The 18,124-nt window shown below is 38.8% G+C and overlaps 2 protein-coding genes and 1 non-coding gene across 6 annotated transcripts; 1 reads left to right on the top strand and 2 right to left on the bottom strand.

Annotated features, from left to right (window-relative positions):
* Positions 1-5,068: 5,068 nt before the first annotated feature.
* On the top strand, positions 5,069-16,625 carry nek4 (NIMA-related kinase 4). Of its 3 annotated transcripts, none has more exons than XM_088337759.1 (16): positions 5,069-5,387; positions 6,819-7,085; positions 7,152-7,349; positions 9,423-9,530; positions 9,628-9,782; positions 9,875-9,971; positions 11,228-11,776; positions 11,856-11,906; positions 11,975-12,073; positions 13,224-13,361; positions 13,477-13,531; positions 15,398-15,498; positions 15,597-15,667; positions 15,740-15,948; positions 16,022-16,155; positions 16,216-16,625. In XM_088337759.1, the coding sequence occupies exons 1-16, from the start codon at positions 5,301-5,303 to the stop codon at positions 16,312-16,314; spliced, it is 2,418 nt and encodes an 805-aa protein (XP_088193885.1). In that variant the 5' UTR covers positions 5,069-5,300; the 3' UTR covers positions 16,315-16,625. The 3 variants fall into 3 exon arrangements, with proteins under 3 accessions (XP_088193885.1, XP_088193884.1, XP_088193881.1); XM_088337758.1 differs by having other exon boundaries at positions 15,594-15,667; XM_088337755.1 differs by having other exon boundaries at positions 15,579-15,667.
* Positions 16,626-16,718: 93 nt separating this feature from the next.
* spcs1 (signal peptidase complex subunit 1) lies at positions 16,719-17,599 on the bottom strand. 2 transcript variants are annotated; one of them, XM_088337761.1, is made up of 4 exons: positions 17,495-17,599; positions 17,183-17,242; positions 17,026-17,112; positions 16,719-16,959 (listed from the first exon to the last, which is right to left on the bottom strand). In XM_088337761.1, the coding sequence occupies exons 1-4, from the start codon at positions 17,528-17,530 to the stop codon at positions 16,834-16,836; spliced, it is 309 nt and encodes a 102-aa protein (XP_088193887.1). In that variant the 5' UTR covers positions 17,531-17,599; the 3' UTR covers positions 16,719-16,833. The 2 variants fall into 2 exon arrangements, with proteins under 2 accessions (XP_088193887.1, XP_088193888.1); XM_088337762.1 differs by having other exon boundaries at positions 16,719-16,930.
* Positions 17,600-17,814: 215 nt separating this feature from the next.
* On the bottom strand, positions 17,815-17,886 carry trnag-ucc (transfer RNA glycine (anticodon UCC)). Its single transcript has one exon. It is a non-coding gene; the product is annotated as a tRNA-Gly (tRNA).
* Positions 17,887-18,124: the final 238 nt, after the last annotated feature.

The raw sequence follows: 18,124 nt of genomic DNA, 5'->3' as shown, positions 1-18,124 counted from the left end.
TTTCCTATCTTCTTTTTGTCTTGACTCTATTCTTCTTCCTATTTCCTTCTCATCGTCTTCTCCACTTTCTTCTTATTTTCTTTGTCTCTTTTTCAGTCATTCTTCTTTTTTCACTCTTACTTATTTACCTCTTCTACTGCTGGTTTTCCTTCTCTTCTTTCCTTCTTTTCTGCCTTTTTTCCTTCTTTATTTTTCTCCACTCCCTTTTCTCTCTTTTTGACTCTTCTTTACCTATTATTTGTTTCTTCTTCTGTTATTGTTGTCTCTTTTTTCTTATTTTACTCTTGTTCTTTGTAACCTCTTCTACTACTTTTCTTTTTTATCTTCTTGTTCTCTACTTTCTTTCTTCACTACTCCTGTTTTGCTTCTTTTTTACTCCTCTGCTCTTATTTTACTCTTTTTCTCCTCTCCTGTTCTTCTCATTTTACTCCTCTACTCCTTTGCCTCTTTTATATCTTTTATAAGTCATGTCACACTTATTTGTATGGCCTTTAATCTCCTCTTTATTTTCTTCTCATTTTTTTCTTTCTTCTCCTATTCTCCTCTTCTTCTCCCTTTTTTGTATCTTTTTGACTTTTCTTCTTCTCTCCTCTCCTTATATTCCATCTATTCTTCTCACATTCTTCCCTACTTTTTACTATATTTGCCTACTTTTCATTCCTGTTCTCTTTGTTAATAGGTTCTACTTATCTTCTATTGTTTCTCTTCTTTTACCCCCTTTAGTTCTTTTTCTTCCCATTTTCCTCTTTTCTCTTCTTTTTGTCTTTTCTTTTTCCTTTCTCCCCCTTTTCTTTTTGTTTTGCTTCTTCTCTTCTTCTAATTTCCTTATTTGTGTAGCCTTTAACCTCCTCTTTATTCTTTTCCTCCCTTCTCTTGCCTCTCCTCTACTTCTCTTCTCCTTTTTGTGTCCTTTCTCCTCTTCCTATATTCCATCTAGTCATCTCACATTCTTCCCTACTTTTTACTCTCTTCTGCTACTTATCATTCTTATTCTCTTCCTTTAATCGTTTTTACTTCTCATCCATTTCTCTCTCCTCTTTTTTCTTCTTTGGTTCTTTTTTGTCTTCCTCTCTTCTCTTCTTCATTTACTCTTCCTCCCGTATATTTCATCTTTTACTCCTCACTTCACCTCATCTAATACCTTTTTCCCTCCTCTTTTATTCTCTTGTTGTTCTGTTGTAGATTTCCACCTTGTTTTCTTTTTTTCTCTTCTATTTTTCTCCTTTTCTCTTTTCTTTACTGCATGTCTTCTCCTTTTGTCTCCTTTCTTTCTTCTTGTCTTGCACCCCCCTCCTCCCCCTCTCTCCTCTCTCTCCCTTTCTTATTACGATGATTATCGAAACCTGATGTGCTAAAGAACAAAGAGTGCAGAACATCTAGACATCTTTGATAGCCTCTTAATGTGTGCAAAAGTGCAATGTCGGTCGGATCGACCAGGAAACTTTCTGAATCAGCGATGATTATAGATGTGATTGAGATCCTGTGAAGCAGTCAGTTTGGTCTCTCGGAAAAACACATTCAGTACTAACATCACGTGTCAAGTCAAGTCATGTTTATTTGTGACGCCTTTAATCACAAAGAGTCTCAAAGGGCTGCACTGATCAAAGACTATTGCAAACTATTATTACAGACTATTATGACACCTTCCCCTGATATTGTCAACATAAAATATAAGTTATTCATATGCTATAGAGTTGAAGTGTGTTTTAAGCTTAGATTTAAACATTTCCACTGAGGTTGCAGATCCAATCTCATGGGAAAGAGCATTCCACAGCCCGAATGGAGAACATTCTGTGGATTTCTTCTTGGCTCTTGGGATAACTAGTAGACCGGCGTTTTCAGAGCGAAGGCTCCGGACTGGAACATATGGCGAAATTAAATCTGAAAGATATGAGGGAGCAAGTCCATGCATGATATAGTATACTGTACTACCAACAGAACCTTAAAATCACATCTTAAGCTAACAGGGAGCCAATACAGGTTAGCTAAAATCTGGGTCATGTCATCAAACTTTCTTGTCTTCGTTAAAAGCCTCACTGCAGCACTTTGTACCAGCTGCAGGCTCTTGATTTTGGACTTCGGGAGACCGAAGAGTGCCGTATTGCAGTAATCGAGACGGGAGGTAGCAAACGCGTGAATTATAATCTCCGCATCCGACTGAGACAGCATAGGACGAATTTTAGCAATGTTGCATTCAGAGCTGTTTTTGAGAATAAGTCACGGCATTTAGATGGACCAATCACTAACATTTGGGTCTTTTCAACATTAAGGCGCAAGAAGTTGAGTGACATCCACTTTTTTATCTCAGAGAGGCAGGCCTCCAAATTTCCGCAGTTTAGTGTGGCAGATTCCTCCGTCGGAAGATATAGTTGAGTGTCATTTGCATAGCAATGAAAACTGATATTATACATGCGAATAATATCACCCTAATGGAAGCATGTAAATGCTGAAAAAAGGGGGCCAAGTACTGAACCCTGTGGAACACCACAGGTAACACTAAAGGGCTGTGATCTCATTTCACCATATTTAACACAGTGCGTCCTATCTGAGAGGTAGGATCTGAACCATAAGAGGACGGTTCCCGAGAGACCAATCCATTTTTCCAACCGTTCTAGTAAGATATTATGGTCCACAATGTCAAAGGCAGCACTAAGGTCCAGCAGCAGCAAGAGTGATGAAGCTCCGGAGTCCATTGCCAGTAAAAGATCATTGGTTACCTTAATCAGTGCTGTCTCAGTAGAGTGGTTAGCCCTGAATAGTATTTTGTTGCGGTAGTATTCAAAGTCTGCTTAACTTTAAACATCCCAGTCGGGAACACAAATCACATCCTGCTAATAAAGCGATAACACATCCTGCTTGCATTTGCTATTTCGCTGTCACCCGGTTAATGTGTAGCCAAGGTCAGATACTGGATGGCACTTTGTTGTCATGGATCAAGTTAGCAGGGAACCGGTGTGCTCGAACTCCGATCACATTTCATTTGAGATGAAATGATAAACATGGGCCATTTTAATCACTCTTGCCTGGAGAAAATGAATGTTAAAACTATTTTAAAATTAAAATAAAATGGAGCAACTAACTGTTCACACTATATTTACTGTATTTGTTTTTGCACAAAAGCTACGTCTCTATAGACCAGGGGTTAACCAGTGGCACGCGAGAGCAAGGCAAAGTAGTACAAATAATAAATGTTTTTTCATTTTCATTTCATTTATTTTTTTAAGCGCATTTTACCTGAAATTTAGACATTTTCAGTTGCGCGCCGTGTTTACGGTAGCGCCCCTCCTCCTCTGCTTCGTGAGTGCGTGTCTGCGCCTCGCAGAGGAGGAAAGATCCGTGTTTTAACGCAGCCACAGAAACACCGGTTCATGATAAATGAATGAATCATGACGGCTCCTCCAGCGAAAAAAATCTCGTTCTTTTCAGCCAGCATGGACAAATGACTGGGGCTTTGTGCAAAAAAAATGACTGTGCTGTTTGTGCATTATGCCTCGAGAGCATTGTACCTCGCACATCAAGTGTTAAACGTCATTACGAGACGAAACATGAACATGAATTCAAGGATAAGTCTGACAAGGCGGATACATTAAAAGACAATGTGTCCAGGTATGGCCAACAAACACAGACTCTGAAAACCTTGTCACTGCTAAAATCACCACCACTGAAGCAAGTTATCACATTGCTCACTGCATAACAAATCATGGAAAACCATTTAATATCTGCGACCAAATCAGCTGTTAATTCTGTGGCACTTTTTTCAAGTAGCCTCCTGCCTTGCTGCTGTTATTTCAAGTTTTAATATTTACTGCAATAAGATTTCATAGGTGAACAGTATGGTAGCTGTCCATATCACTTGTTTTTTGTCGATGAAGAATGGTTGATTCTGGTCAACTATCGTGGTAAAAAGTTGAAGTTATGAATGGCTACAGGCCTTTCCACATGTTGCTCACATCCATTTCTTAGTTTATTGATGAACAAGAATAGTGGAAGATGAATTGTTCAGTTATACGATTTCAATGTATATCCATGTGGGATATCCGGACTGGTGTTAAATAACAGCTCTGCTGGATACAAAAAATAATGTTTTGTGAGTCATTGATCTTGGTGTGGCACACTGATTTACAAAAAATTTGAAAGTGGCACTCCACATCGAAAAGCTTGCTGACCCCTGCTACAGACGCATGAGGGTTTGATGAAGTGACAAATCTCTGTTTAAATGTATGCAAAGTTCACGCATAGCGAACTATACAAACAGCATGTCAAGTTGCTGTCACGGACAACACAATAATAGCGTAGTCGTGTTTGACTTACAGTAGCATGTTTATTACAACATCATTTAACATTGAAGTTGCCTACAATTGAAGCTCGAGCATGCAAAATCAATTTAATAGAAACGACGCTTTGAAATAAAAAGAATATGGCCGTTTTTCAAAAAAGGTTTCATCGTTATAAAAAGTGCACTTATATTTCTTTATATGTATTAGAAATAATCATGATCAATTGCAATAATGGTTACGTTTTATTCTAATAATGGCACACTGTTTAAAAATGGATATGACATGAATCTTATTTGAAAAGGGGTTTTATGTTGGCCTTTTTGGGTTTCCGTACCATATACTCGTTACGCTAGCAAGTGCTGCTACCTACTGTCTTACAATAGGACAACATGTTATAAAGCACAAAAATATACAACACAAGATTTAAAAAATATACATATTAAGATAGAAAGGTAATATTTACAAGATAATAGTTATAGACTGGACTAATTTAGTACATAGTACGGCGAAATTATGCCAGAATAAGAAAAAGGAAAATATGAAGATGAAATGTTTCAAAAAAAAAAAAGGCGGGGATGATTGCTCTGTATAATAACTGTCTCCAAGTGTTTTATGAGTAGTTTTAGGTATTTAGGAACATGTGTTTTACATTATTTTATACATAGTTTTTATTTTATGTTGGCACTCTTGGGCTTCCGTACCATATAGTAAAATGCTGCCGCCTACTGCCTTTTAATGAAAAGGTCAGTGCTGACCGTTTAAGTTTTGGTCAGCAGGTGGCAGTAACTTCCATTGTTGTACTCTTTTTCCGCTTCCTGCGCTCTTCTGCTGCCAGTTGCCTAGTGACGCTACTGATGGGTTTCTTCTTTTCAAAATCAATTTTACGCTCTCGTACAACTTTTAAGCATATTTCAAGATGATTTTCAGTTTATTTCTAGCCTAAATCAACACTTTTCTGCCACTGAGCGAGTGTTGAGTAACTTTTGCGTCGCCCGGCTTGGTTATGAAGAGCTTTGAAGAAAGATGGAAGGTTATATTTTTATTCGAGTGGTTGGGAAAGGGAGCTACGGGGAGGTAAACCTTGTAAAGCACAAAAAGGACCGAAAACAAGTGAGTTTCTTACCTGTAAAGAATTCAAAATAAGCTAAATGCTAACAGTGTAGCGGCTAGCCCTGAAGTCCTGAGTTTGTTCATTGTGAAGACGAGCGTCAAAGTGTTTGGGGAATTTGCCCAAACAACTCGTGATAATTCCCCTTTTTCCAATAATAATGTTTTTTACAGACCCTTTAAGTCCAAAAACATCGTTTTTATAATTATTGTATTTGTGTAATGTTACTTAAAAATAAAAATCCACTTGTTTTTATTTGTCTTCAGGGGCTGCCATGGACTTAGGCTCTCGACCAATCACGGTTCACCTGCTTTATAAAGCTGAGCCATGATTGGTGATTGTCATCTTCACGCGACTGCTTTTTCAAAATGGCTTCCTCAAACCTACAAAACACCCCTCAATTTCATGTTTTTCAACCACAGCTTTTCCCCCCGATAATTATAAGTTTAAAGCAAAAACAAGTTGATCTATCTGTCTCAGGGAGCAGCCGTTTTTAGAAGGGATCACAAGCGCTCAAGCTTTAGCTTTCAACCAATCTCAGTTCACCTGGATTTCTAAAGCAGAGCCATGAGTGTTTGTGATGTCATCTTAATGTGACATCATTTTGAAATGTCTGCCTGCAGACTTCTGATAACTATCTCTTTATTTTATATTTTCTCTCTACATCATATAAAAAAAAAAATGAACTTGACCTGGTCATGTGGAGTAGTAGGTGGATGCAGAGGGTGGAGTAAATGGCGACAGTGTAATACAAATAAACTGATTTGAATAATTCCTCTTGTAATAAATTGTCATGTCTTAGAAGACTTCCTTGCTTTTATCATCCCCTTATTTTTAATAACAGTCATTAGCATTGATTGGTTTTGGCCATGCAATTTTGATCTTCTTGATCATCTCAAGCGTTGTTTTCAGGGTTATAATGTTTTACTACTCCTATAGCAATGCAAGCCTTGGACCCATTGCAAACAAACATTGTACAAAATATACAGTTTTGAATTGCCTACCCGCCAGGTTTTGAATAAAGGGAAAGGCATTGTGAGAGCTAGTTTAGCCAATAGCATATCAGCATTTTCATGATGCTGTGACACAAACCAATAGCAGACCATCATCTTTAATGACGTCGACCACCAGTCTGAATTTGATATATTTTAGGGCATGGGAAATAATTTGTTGTTGGTGTGGTATAGTGGACCAAATTATGAAAAAAGGGCTGAGAAAGCATACCCCACCATAAAGTAAAAATGTCTTAAGGTGGGAACGTTCTATCCTGGGGTCTACTGTATCTGTCCTACAGTTATATTGTCGACAATCCAGTTACTTCATAAATACATTATTTAATACTAATACAGCATTGTCTTTACATTAGCATAGTAATGGATAATGTAAAGCATGAAAATAACATTTTACACATCTTCATGTTTCCTTTCCTGTAGTATGTCATAAAGAAGCTCAATTTAACCACCTCCTCGAAACGTGAACGTCGGGCCGCAGAGCAGGAGGCGCAGCTTCTGTCCCAGCTGCGACATCCCAACATCGTAACTTACAGAGAATCCTGGGAAGGACCAGACCTCCAACTTTACATCGTGATGGGTTTCTGCGAAGGTGGCGATCTCTATCACAGGCTCAAACGGCAAAAGGGAGAACTGCTACCGGAGAGGCAGGTCGTGGAATGGTTCGTCCAGATTGCCATGGCGCTCCAGGTATGTTGTATTTACCTGTAGAGAAATCATGAAGATAAGTCAAGCTTCTTTTGTATTCACTTCCAGTACCTTCATGAGAGGAACATTCTTCACCGGGACCTTAAAACTCAAAACATCTTCCTGACAAAAGCCAACATCATCAAAGTTGGCGACCTCGGCATCGCACGAGTATTGGAGAGCCAGAACGATATGGCCAGCACGCTTATTGGGACGCCTTACTACATGAGTCCGGAGCTTTTCTCAAATAAACCCTATAACCATAAGGTACCGCCTTCAGATCATTTGTCTGTTTTCCAACTGAATGTTAGTTTTGTCTTTCTTGACATTGATAAAAACGTAATGAACATTGAGTATTAGCATACGAATAACCTAAACTTCTTATATGTAATAACTTGTGAAGCCCTTTGAGACTATTTGTGATTAAGGGCTATACAAATAAAAATGACTTGACTTGACTTGAGTATGAGATTTAGATTTGGCACTCAGGGATAAATATATGGTTAAAAAAATCTTCTTTTTAAAATAAATTAAAAAGGATATAAGGATAGGCCAGCAATGTTTTTCAAGCCATGTGCCAGTGCACTAGTGTGCAATGAGATTTAGGCTAGTACGCCGCAGGAAATGATTCAATTTTATCTTTGTAAAAAAAGCATGCCATTGTTTATTTTATTTGCTTTCTTGCAGTGATCAACTGTAAAATGTATCCATATCAGTAGGTTGCAGTGTAATACTATTGTGTATTATTTGTTATTGCAACATCTATTTTGGCCTGGTCATCCTGGAAGGGGGATTACCTCATGTGCGGTCCCTTCTCAAGGTTTCTTCATTTTCCTCTTGTTGAGATTTTTGAGTTTTTCCTTGCCCTCATGTAGGTTTTGGATCAGGGGAGGGTGTTATAATAGTCTGTGGATTGCAATAATATGTGGTCTGTGCAGCCCTTTGTGACTCTTTCTGATTAAGAGCGTCACAAATAAACATGACTTGACATTTTACACAAATTATCTGCTAATGAGGTAGTACAGGGAATATTATATAATAAGTTATTTTGTTTGATGAAGTTGTTGCTCGCTCTGCAAAAAATTAGAATAAAAAAAGTTAAACTCGTTTACCTCATGTTGCTGGTGGTAATAATTTTCTTATTTCACAAAAAGAGGAAAAAGTTCTAATGTAGTAAAAAAATGTTCCACTGGCAAGTATTTTTTTCACATTTTGAGTAATATTTTTGTGTGAATTATCTATTAAATCAATACAAAAAAATATAGTAAGACTTTAAAAACCTGGTTTAGAAAATAGTCAAATCTGACATTTCAGCAATATTATCAAACAAAATTCATGTATTACCTCCTGATTGTGGTCACCATGGGGGTGACCACAATCAGAAAAACTAGAGTGTCAATTTAGTTAACACAATATTTTAAGCTTAAAAAAACAACTTTAAACTGTTGCTGAGAATACATTTTTAAACATTTTCACCAAAGATTTTCGGAAAATAAATTAAAAAAAAAGTGTGTCTCGTCCTAAAAAAGGTTGAGAAAAATCCTGGGATAGGAAATAATTGCAAGGTAGTTATTGTAGACCCGCCTAAGTTGTAAGTACATTAGGAAATACTGCAATGATAATTGTGAAATCACATTAGAAACATTTTACAAATTGTAAGATTAGCTAAATAAAATATGATTATACATTACTCCAGATATTAAGAGTTGTCATTGCCTTGTGTGGGTGTATCTGACAGTAATGACGCTAGGGAAGAAATTATCTCTGATCCTCCTAGTCCTTGTTTAAAGGGATTTGTAGAGCTGATTGAAGGCAGCAAGTCAAAAAATCAATTCATGTTTATATGTGGCACCCTTAATCACAAGAAGTCTCAAAAGGCTGTACAGACTCTTATTAAACCATCCCCTGATCTAAAACCTACACGAGAGCAAGGAAAAACTCAAAACCTCAGCATGAGGAAATTAAGAAACCTTGAAAAGGGACCGCACAAGAGGTCATCCACCTTCAAGGATGCAATGGATATTGCAAGGGTATCAACAGAAAATACACAGACATAATCATGAATTATATGTAATTCATAAGCTATAGAATATACATGTTTTAAAACGAGATTTAAACAGTTTCACTGAGATTGCAAATCGGATCTCAGAGTTGTTGTCAGGGTGAGAGGGGTTCTTAATAATGCGGTAGCACGATCTGACAATGACCTCCAGACTAGGGAGAGAGCAGCCCATGAAATTCTTGGATGTGTTGATGAGTCTCTGCAAGATTTTTCCGTCTGAAGCCTGCTCCCAGCTTACCACACCGTAAATTATACAGACGTATATTCGCTTTTTTCAGTCAGACGTGTGGGCCCTGGGTTGCTGTGTATATGAAATGTCGACACTGAAACACGCCTTCAATGCCAAGGATATGAATTCACTGGTCTATCGTATTGTGGAAGGAAAAGTAGGTTCTAAGTTTCAATTTTTAAAGCATCGAATCTAGATCTTACCACCACCGTTAACTCTGCTGTGATTTATGACATTTCAATAACTGTTTTTAGTTACCACAGATGCCAAGTAAGTATGACCCTCAGTTAGGAGAGTTGATCAAGAGCATGTTGTGTAAAAGACCTGATGACAGGCCAGAAGTCAAACTCGTACTTCGGCAACCTTACATCAAGCGACAAATTGCCATGTTCTTGGAGGCCACCAAGGAGTAAGTTTACTCGTCAGTGTTTTGCTCGAACCTTGTTTTGAAGAGAATGTTGAGAAGAATGTTTCGCTTCTTGATACCATTGTGTTTATCAGAAAAACTGCCAAGTCGAGAAAGAAAGTTGCCAGTGTGCCACAACCTCAGCCAAAAACGGAGCCAAAGCCATCGAGTCCTCACGTGGAACCAAATCAGGTTGGTAAATTACATATTACGTGGTAGACATACAAAAATAAACATAACCAAAAAAGGATTAACAAACTTGGTGTATGTCTTGATAGGTACAGTGCAATGCAAAATCCAAGGTTTTAGGTCAATTGTAAAATAGGGTTTGAAGGTTACAACCCATGGAATTTAGAACATTTCTGAAAAAAAAAACACTTCCATCTCAGGAACTACTTTGTCAATTTTCACTAAAGATGCACCATCACCAAGGGAATTTAGCGAGGATTCCAAATCTGAACTAAGCTGCAAGAAAGCATGTGATGGAAGTGGGGCCCTCGTGGTGCGCTTGATCCCATTTTATAAAATCACCTGTATATTGTTTGATTGTATTATTTTCAGAGAGTGAGGAGAAGGATTTGGGTCCAAATATAAACTCCCAAAACTGGTTTCATCGAGTCCTCATGGCTCGCTCGTTTGGTTGTATCTCGTCCGATCCCATTTCATCAATTCACATGTGAAAACGCCTCATTGTCCCAGGCTTTTTTAACTATATTGTTGTTAATGGTAAATTGTAAATGATCTGCATTTATTTAGCGCTTTTCAAGTCAATGAAGACCTCCCAAAGCGCTTTACAATGTGCTTCACACTTACTCATTCATACACACACACACACACACCAATAGCGGCCATGCAGCCATGCAAGGCGCCTACCTGCTTATTGGGGGCATTAGGGATTCAGTGTCTTGCCCAAGAACACTTCGACATATAGCACGGAGGAGCCGGGAATCGAACACGCGACTTCTTGATCCTAAGACGAGCGCCCCCTTAATGGACTATTATTGCTAAGGAATAAAGAGGAAAGGATGAGAGGAGGAAAAAAAGAACCTCAGAAAATATAGATATTGCGGTTTTATCGATGTGATTGTTTCTAAACTCAATAACGAATGCCTGTTACAATGAACATCAGACATAGTAATAATAATGAGTTTTGAAATGATTGATAGAAGCGTGTCTATAGCTGTTTAGGGGACAGGTCTACAATAAGCCTTTGGTTTAAACCCATCAGACCATTGTTTTAAATTTTGTGATGTGATGTTTGGTGCATGCCTGAGAATAAAAATACATTTGAATAAAAAAAACTCATCTGCAATAATTTCCAAGATGGGTGCATGTTCCCATATTTTGAAACTTCCCATTTAATTTTTTTTGCTAAAATAAATAATTTCTCCCATATGTTCTCTAAAATATTGAGGTATAAAGTTATATTCCTTTTATTCCTTCTACAGAAAGACCAGACCCAACCCCCTCAAAATCATAATGACCACATGGACTCCGTCCCAGTCCAGGGAAATCCACCACCCAGGCCGCCTTCACCAGACGCTCTTAAAGGCAGCATCACATCCATGGCAACCATCAGCAAAATTCAAGTTGACGTGCAACCGCCAGAAGTCAAGGATGCCGTGAAAAGCCCATGTGAGGTGCCAAAATTACCTTTGGTTCATCACGAAGCTGTAAAAGAAGAGCCCTGTCCCCCACCCTCGCATCTGAAACCCCCACCCAGGCCTGCTTCAGTAGCTCACAAAAGGGGATTCGATGAGAGAAAAGTATCCGGTGACTTGGGCCCGTTTCGGGACACCTATCACGTTTTTGAGAAGAAGGTGGCGGCTCATGATGAAAAGGATGACACGATGGAGCTGCTTAAACCGGCCAAAAGTCTAGACGCAAAACTACAAGTGAAAGAAAAGCAAGCACTCTGCATCACCTTGGAAAAAGCTGAGGCAAATATGCAGCGTACATACGATTCTGTCAATGGAGCTTTAGCACGACACGGCCAAGTAAGTTCAATTTATTTTCGTTTTGTTTAAGCTGAATACTCACATTTGTATTTGTATTTATCATACATGTTTGTTCTAGGATGATTTGGAATCCACAGAAAAGCTGCTAGAACCTCTCCCTCTAACAGATGTAAGATATTTGGAATCATTCTTTCCTTTTGTGCAATAAAAATCCAATCTTTCGAACCGACTGTTTAGGAATCTCCCGGACAAGAATCGGTCTTGCAAATCAACACCCAGAGTTCACAAGCCCCAGAACCAGATTACACAAGAATGATAGATAGTGATCAACAGAAGGTAAAAATAAATTATTGTGTAAGAGTATATTTGGACTAAATGTTTTCATTAGGCATGCATGATAACTTCTTTTCCCCTACCGTTACAATAACCAATAAACTACTACTCCTGGAGACCCATACTTAAAACTTTTATTTTTTGGGTGTTTAACTTCGTGCAATATTTAGAAATATAAATACACACACAAAATCAAATCATTATGTTAATTCTAAACACAATAAATCATGATACTCTCATACTTAAAGGTGGTGTGCAGTTTTAAGTGTCCTTAAAAAATTGAAAGTTAAATATTTTGTCTTTTGAGTATGTGTTAACAATGCCGAGTTGGAAGAGCTATTATGCTTTATTTTCCATCTTGCCTATCTGCTTTTATCTTTTTTATCAGGCCTGTTCGGGGAAGAACCAAACCCTAAAATAATGAAAAAGGAAGAGTTTATTCGAGGGTGTCTTAAGAAATGCACGTGTTACTCTGTCGCCATCCTCTGGCTTAAAGTCATGATTGCAGCCTTAAGTTTTCAAATGCTGCACCCCACCTTTTATGTTGCACATGCCTTGGTTAAAAAAACACAAACTGGCATTATCTCAGCTTTAAAAATTAATAATACATTAATAATTATGATTTGGCTGTTATCACTTTGATAAATATTGGCTCGATAATTATCCAGTCAAGTCATGTTTAAGTGTGACGCCCTTAATCACAAAGAGTCTCAAAGGGCTGCACAGACCACAGATTATTGCAAACCAAAGACTATTATGACACCATCCCCTGATCTAAAACCTACATGAGGGCAAAAGATACACATATATTGTCAACATAAAATGTAGGTTATTCATATGCTATTGAATATAGAAGTGCGTTTTAAGCTTAGATTGAAACATTTCCACTGAGGTTGCAGATCGAATCTCAGGGGGAAGAGCATTTCACAGCACCGAAGCCCAAATGGGGAACGCTCTCGAACGTGCGGATTTCTTCTTGGCTCTTGGGATCACTAGTAGACCAGCATTTTCAGAACGAAGGCTTCGGACCGGAACATAGGGGGAAATTAAATCTGAAAGATATGAGGGAGCAAGTCCATGCATGATTTTGTATACTTAAAATCCTTTCTTATCATGCATCCTTATGTTCACTTGATCAATTTCTATCATTTAGACGAAAGCACGTAGACCTCTACCGCCACGCCCTGTCGAAACGCCATTAGAACCAAGGAAAAGAAGCATGGATGTCAAAAAGTCCAGTGAGCATGAAATGTTGAAATCTTCTGGGGACGGATGTTTTCATCATCCAATGGTACAAAAAAATAAAAAAATAATTCTTAACTCATTCCTAATACTGAGAAGTAGATGGATGGACGAATAACTGTAAGCAAGCAATTTTGATATTTAACCTAACTGTTCGTTTTTAGGAGCGTCCTCTATCTGCCAGGGAGAGAAGGCGACTGCGGCACTCGCAAGACACAGGTAAAAGCCTTTTTGTTATTTGGATAAAGTAAAAAGCAGAACAAGTAAGGGCTGGGGAATAAAAAAAAAAATCCAAATTTACATTTTTACTTATGGACTATTATGACTTTTATCAATCAAATGAAAACATCATTTTCAAAGGAAGTTTATGAAAAAATTGTCTCGAAGTCACTGAAGTGGTTAAAAAGCTCCTCGGTGGCAAGGCCACAGGGGTTGATGAGATCCGCCCGGAGTTCATTAAGGCTCTAAATGTTGTGGGCGTGTCATAGTTGACACGCCTCTGCAACATCGCGTGGATATCGGGGACAGTGCCTCTGGATTGGCAGACTGGGGTGGTGGTTCCCCTTTTCAGGAAGGGTGACCGGAGAGTGTGTCCCAACTACAGAGGAGTCACACTTCTCAGCCTCCCTGGTGAGGGGTACTGGAGTGGAGGGTCCACCAGGAAGTCGAATCTCGGATTAAGGAGGAGCAGGGTGGTTTTCGTCCAGGCCATGGAACACTGGACCAGCTCTACACACTCTGCAGGGTCCTTGAGGGTGCATGAGAGTTTACCTATTCTGTCTACATGTGAAGGCATTCGACCGTGTTCCTCGGGAAGCCCTGTGGGGGGGTGCTTCGGGAGTATGGGGTAGCGCAGTCTTATCCGGGCTGTGCGGTCCCTGTATGCCCAGTGCCAGAGTCTAGTCCGCATTGCCGGCAGTAAGTCGGATTCGTTTCCAGTGGGAGTTCGACTCCGCCAGAGCTACCCTTTGTCACCGATTCTGTACATAACAGAATCGGTGATAAACGTCCCACCGGCGGGAGGCCCTGGGGACGACCGAAGACACACTGGGCTGGCCTGGGAAAAGCCTCGGGATCCCGTTGGATGAGCTGGGAGAAGGGGCTGGGGATATGGAGGTCTGGGATTCCCTGTTAAGGCTGCTGCCTCTGCAACCCAACCCTGGATAAGCGGAAGATAATGGATGGATGGTCTAATAACTACTTTTAAATTTATTTTAACATAGTTCAAATTTATTGCTCGGGTCAAAAAAGGATTCATTGCTTGTGCCTAACGACAATTATGCGCTAAACAAATACTGTGAACATGTCTTGTATACCATCTAATCCAGAATTTTGTCATTAATAACTCAAAATATTATTAAATTGTTGCTGATGGCATGTTATTTCACCCTCTCTTATTATTCCAGAAACAAGATTACAATGAGTTCAAAAATCCAGATTCACAATATAGATGAAGTGAAAAAGAGATAAAAAAGCACAACTAATGCAAACTAATTATTGTTGTTTTGGTGGTATTCTCTTTCCAGTGTCCTTTAGTGAGTCTTCCTCTCCGTAAAAATATATATTTTTAAATAAACAGGACTGTTTATTGGTCAACATTCAAATAGCTGGCTATATTTTCTGTACTTGCTATTTTCTTTGGTGGTGTATTTTATACGGAGATTTATCACGTTCCACTCAAGAAAAAAAGACTTACTGATGTGGCCATGTTGCCATGGAGTTTATGTAATGCATATCATTTAAATATATAGTGCTTAAGAAAATGATATAATTTTGGCTTTCTTAGTGACTCAAAACTTATTGAACTGGTCTATTCATAAACAAATACAAAATGAAATATAACATGTAGATGCCCGCATGTATATCTAATTATAAATGCATTTGAAATCATTTGAATAAGCTTACAATTTTTCCGAGATGAGAGTAGAGACTGTATCGGAAGACGCACAAAAATCTTATCTATCATTTTTTTCCCTCCAGCATGGTCCCTCTGACAGTTGTTTTACCCCATGCGAATCAAATGTTGGCCGCAATTGCGTTAACACATTACTTACAATCTTTTAACTATTCAAATATCACCTCCAGCTGGCGTAAGAGCGTCTCATGCTGTCACCACTTCCAAGGTCCAAAACTACAACCCTCATATTTCAAACTCCATCTCAGACTTTGCTCCTCAGACCAATAAGGTATGACTCACAACAGACATCCCGAAGTTTCTTATCCTTTGCTGGTATTTATAAAATTTGAAATGTCCAAAAACGTTTAGTGTGATTTATTCAAGCAGGAAAGGAGCGAGGGTGAGGACAACCTTACTGTACGCTGCTCAGAACACGCAGAAGGAGATGGAAGGGAAAGGTGAGACCTCAGTAGAATTCTACTATTTTTTTTTATATCAAGCTGTAAAATCAGTTTGGTTGTTTGGCACAGGAGAGCAGAGTCCATTGAGATGGACGATTTAGTCCAAATGATGACCCAAACTTTAAGGATGGTCAGCGGAAACGAGGGGGACAAAAATGAACTTGGCTCTACGCTTCTGCCTGAATTCAAACTCAACGGGAAGTACAGAGACACCCTGGCGCTCCACGGCAAGGCTCGACAGGCGGCGGAGAACTTGTCCCTGGGTGAAAGCCCGCAAGGTGGGAAATCCTAGTCCAATAGTTTTAATGGTCATTTTTCTGCAGCCTTGAACGATATTTCCCTTTCGCAAAGCCTCCAAATCCGGTCCGGCCAAAATCAGGAGAGCCGTGGAACTCCTGAGAACTGATGTGGTGAAGGGTCTGGGGGTTAAGCTCCTGGATAAAGCCTTGGAGATCATGGAGGAGGAGGATGACGAGAAACGAGAAGTACGTGTTCCATATTCTCAATTTAGGAAGGTGTATTGATGTTTTTGTCTCTCGCTGCAGCTGTGCCTTCGCCAGCAGATGGGCGATGACAAGTATCACGCTTACGCGGTGATGGTGAGACAACTGAAATTTTTTGAAGAAGTCGCCTTTGAGGTTTAGAGGAAAACTATTTTAGAGCTTTACCAATGAGTCAAGTGCCACCTCTTAATCTTGGAACATGTAAATAACTGTACAAAATTATTTATACCCATAGCTTCTAGTTTAGTTATCCTCAATGACTATGCAAACATCTTCAATTACTTTGAAAGAACTTTCTGTTATGAGTTGTAGAGTACTTGGTTTGTTAATTTATTTTGCAAACCACGGTAGCTGTCGGGAATGGCTTTTTTTTCTTCTTTATTTGTCTTATGCACAGTGTAGCCACATTGTATCATAGTTATCAACAATAAAATTATTTCTAGTAAAAATTAGACCGACTTTGTTGTTCACGGTTCTTTTTCCAATTAATAATGAAGTAGGAGAAAGGGTTTTGTTTATTACCAGATAAAAGCCCACGTCATCGGTCGAAATCTGAAAACATTGAATTTATTTGTCCGTACAAAATACTCGAGACTTCAGCGATGAATCAAAACTATTTCTAAAGAGGTAATAATGCCTCAATTTTAAGATGATCACGGGTTACTTATGCTTCTTTTTCTTTTGACTTTCCTGAGGCTTTTGGGTGGTCTCCACACCAGGTTCTGGTAAAACGGGCTGCCAAGGCAAGGGATTCCTTCTATACATTGGCCATGGGGGAAGGGTCACCTTAAAAAGTACATGAGAAATCAGAACTTGCAAATTGTAAACATTACAAGTAGCGGGAAAACTCACAATGCATGACACCACAAATCCAGTCAAGACGATGTAAACGGTCCATCCAAATTGTTGAATGATGAGACCGTACACAAAGCCTATCACCTAAAGACAAAACCAAATGAGGTAAGAATTGGAAACGTACGTGAATGTAACGATTTCATTGCATGATTACCGCAGAGATGAGTATTATTCCTTGGAAAATCTGTTCTGCCAGTTTCTGGCCCTTGAAGTCCTGCAACGACATTTCAAAATTGAGTTTTAGTTCTAACGCGTGCAGAAAGGACAATTGATAGTAATTGGATAGATTGTTAACATTATTATACAATAAAAAGTATCACAAATGCGATTTGTAATGAACGACATGCACAAAAAGCAATTGAAACAGACGACGGTCGAAGATTTTAAGACCAAAAGCTAAAAGAGTCTTACAAACTCTGACTGATTCTTACACCATTAAAAATATCATAAACCCCATCACATTTACCATATGCGTTGGGATTGATTTAAATTTTGACAGCATCTTTCCGAACAGCCGTGCAAAATGATTTCCGCAAAGAAAGGAAACGTCACACGAAATGAACTCGTTTCTTCTTTTTTAAATTGGTAGACTGAGTGATAATTAAATTCCGCCACCTATTGGCCAGGAGTAAATCTGAATTTTGTGAATAAAAAAATTAATATTCGCAAGACATTATTTCTTCGAATTACCAGACACATTTATTACATGTTTAGTTTTGTTATGTGAGAACCATTTTCAAATAACCCTGTATTACCATATTAAACCTTCAAAATGAGAAAACTCACTGCGTTGGCCGGGAATCGAACCCGGGTCAACTGCTTGGAAGGCAGCTATGCTCACCACTATACCACCAACGCGACATGTATTACTTGCCCGACCACAACCTATACATAATATACTGATATCACATGGCCGTCAGTCTTACATCTCCAAAAGTCACCATACAGCAGTGATAAGTAGATGTCTATGTTATTTAGATATTTATATATAGTTTTTATTGTTAACCGGCGTTTCAAGACGGTTGTGCTCGGAAAGTCTTAACCTTTGCCAGTTAACAATTTAAACATATTTCGCATAATTTGCGTTCCAAATTAC

Source organism: Urocampus carinirostris, chromosome 6, assembly GCF_059441175.1.
Source record: "Urocampus carinirostris isolate Australia breed hairy pipefish chromosome 6, RoL_Ucar_1.0, whole genome shotgun sequence".
NCBI classification, from domain to species: Eukaryota; Metazoa; Chordata; class Actinopteri; order Syngnathiformes; family Syngnathidae; genus Urocampus; species Urocampus carinirostris.
Note: the sequence above shows the minus strand (reverse complement) of the source record. Positions and strands in the feature narration are given on the sequence as shown.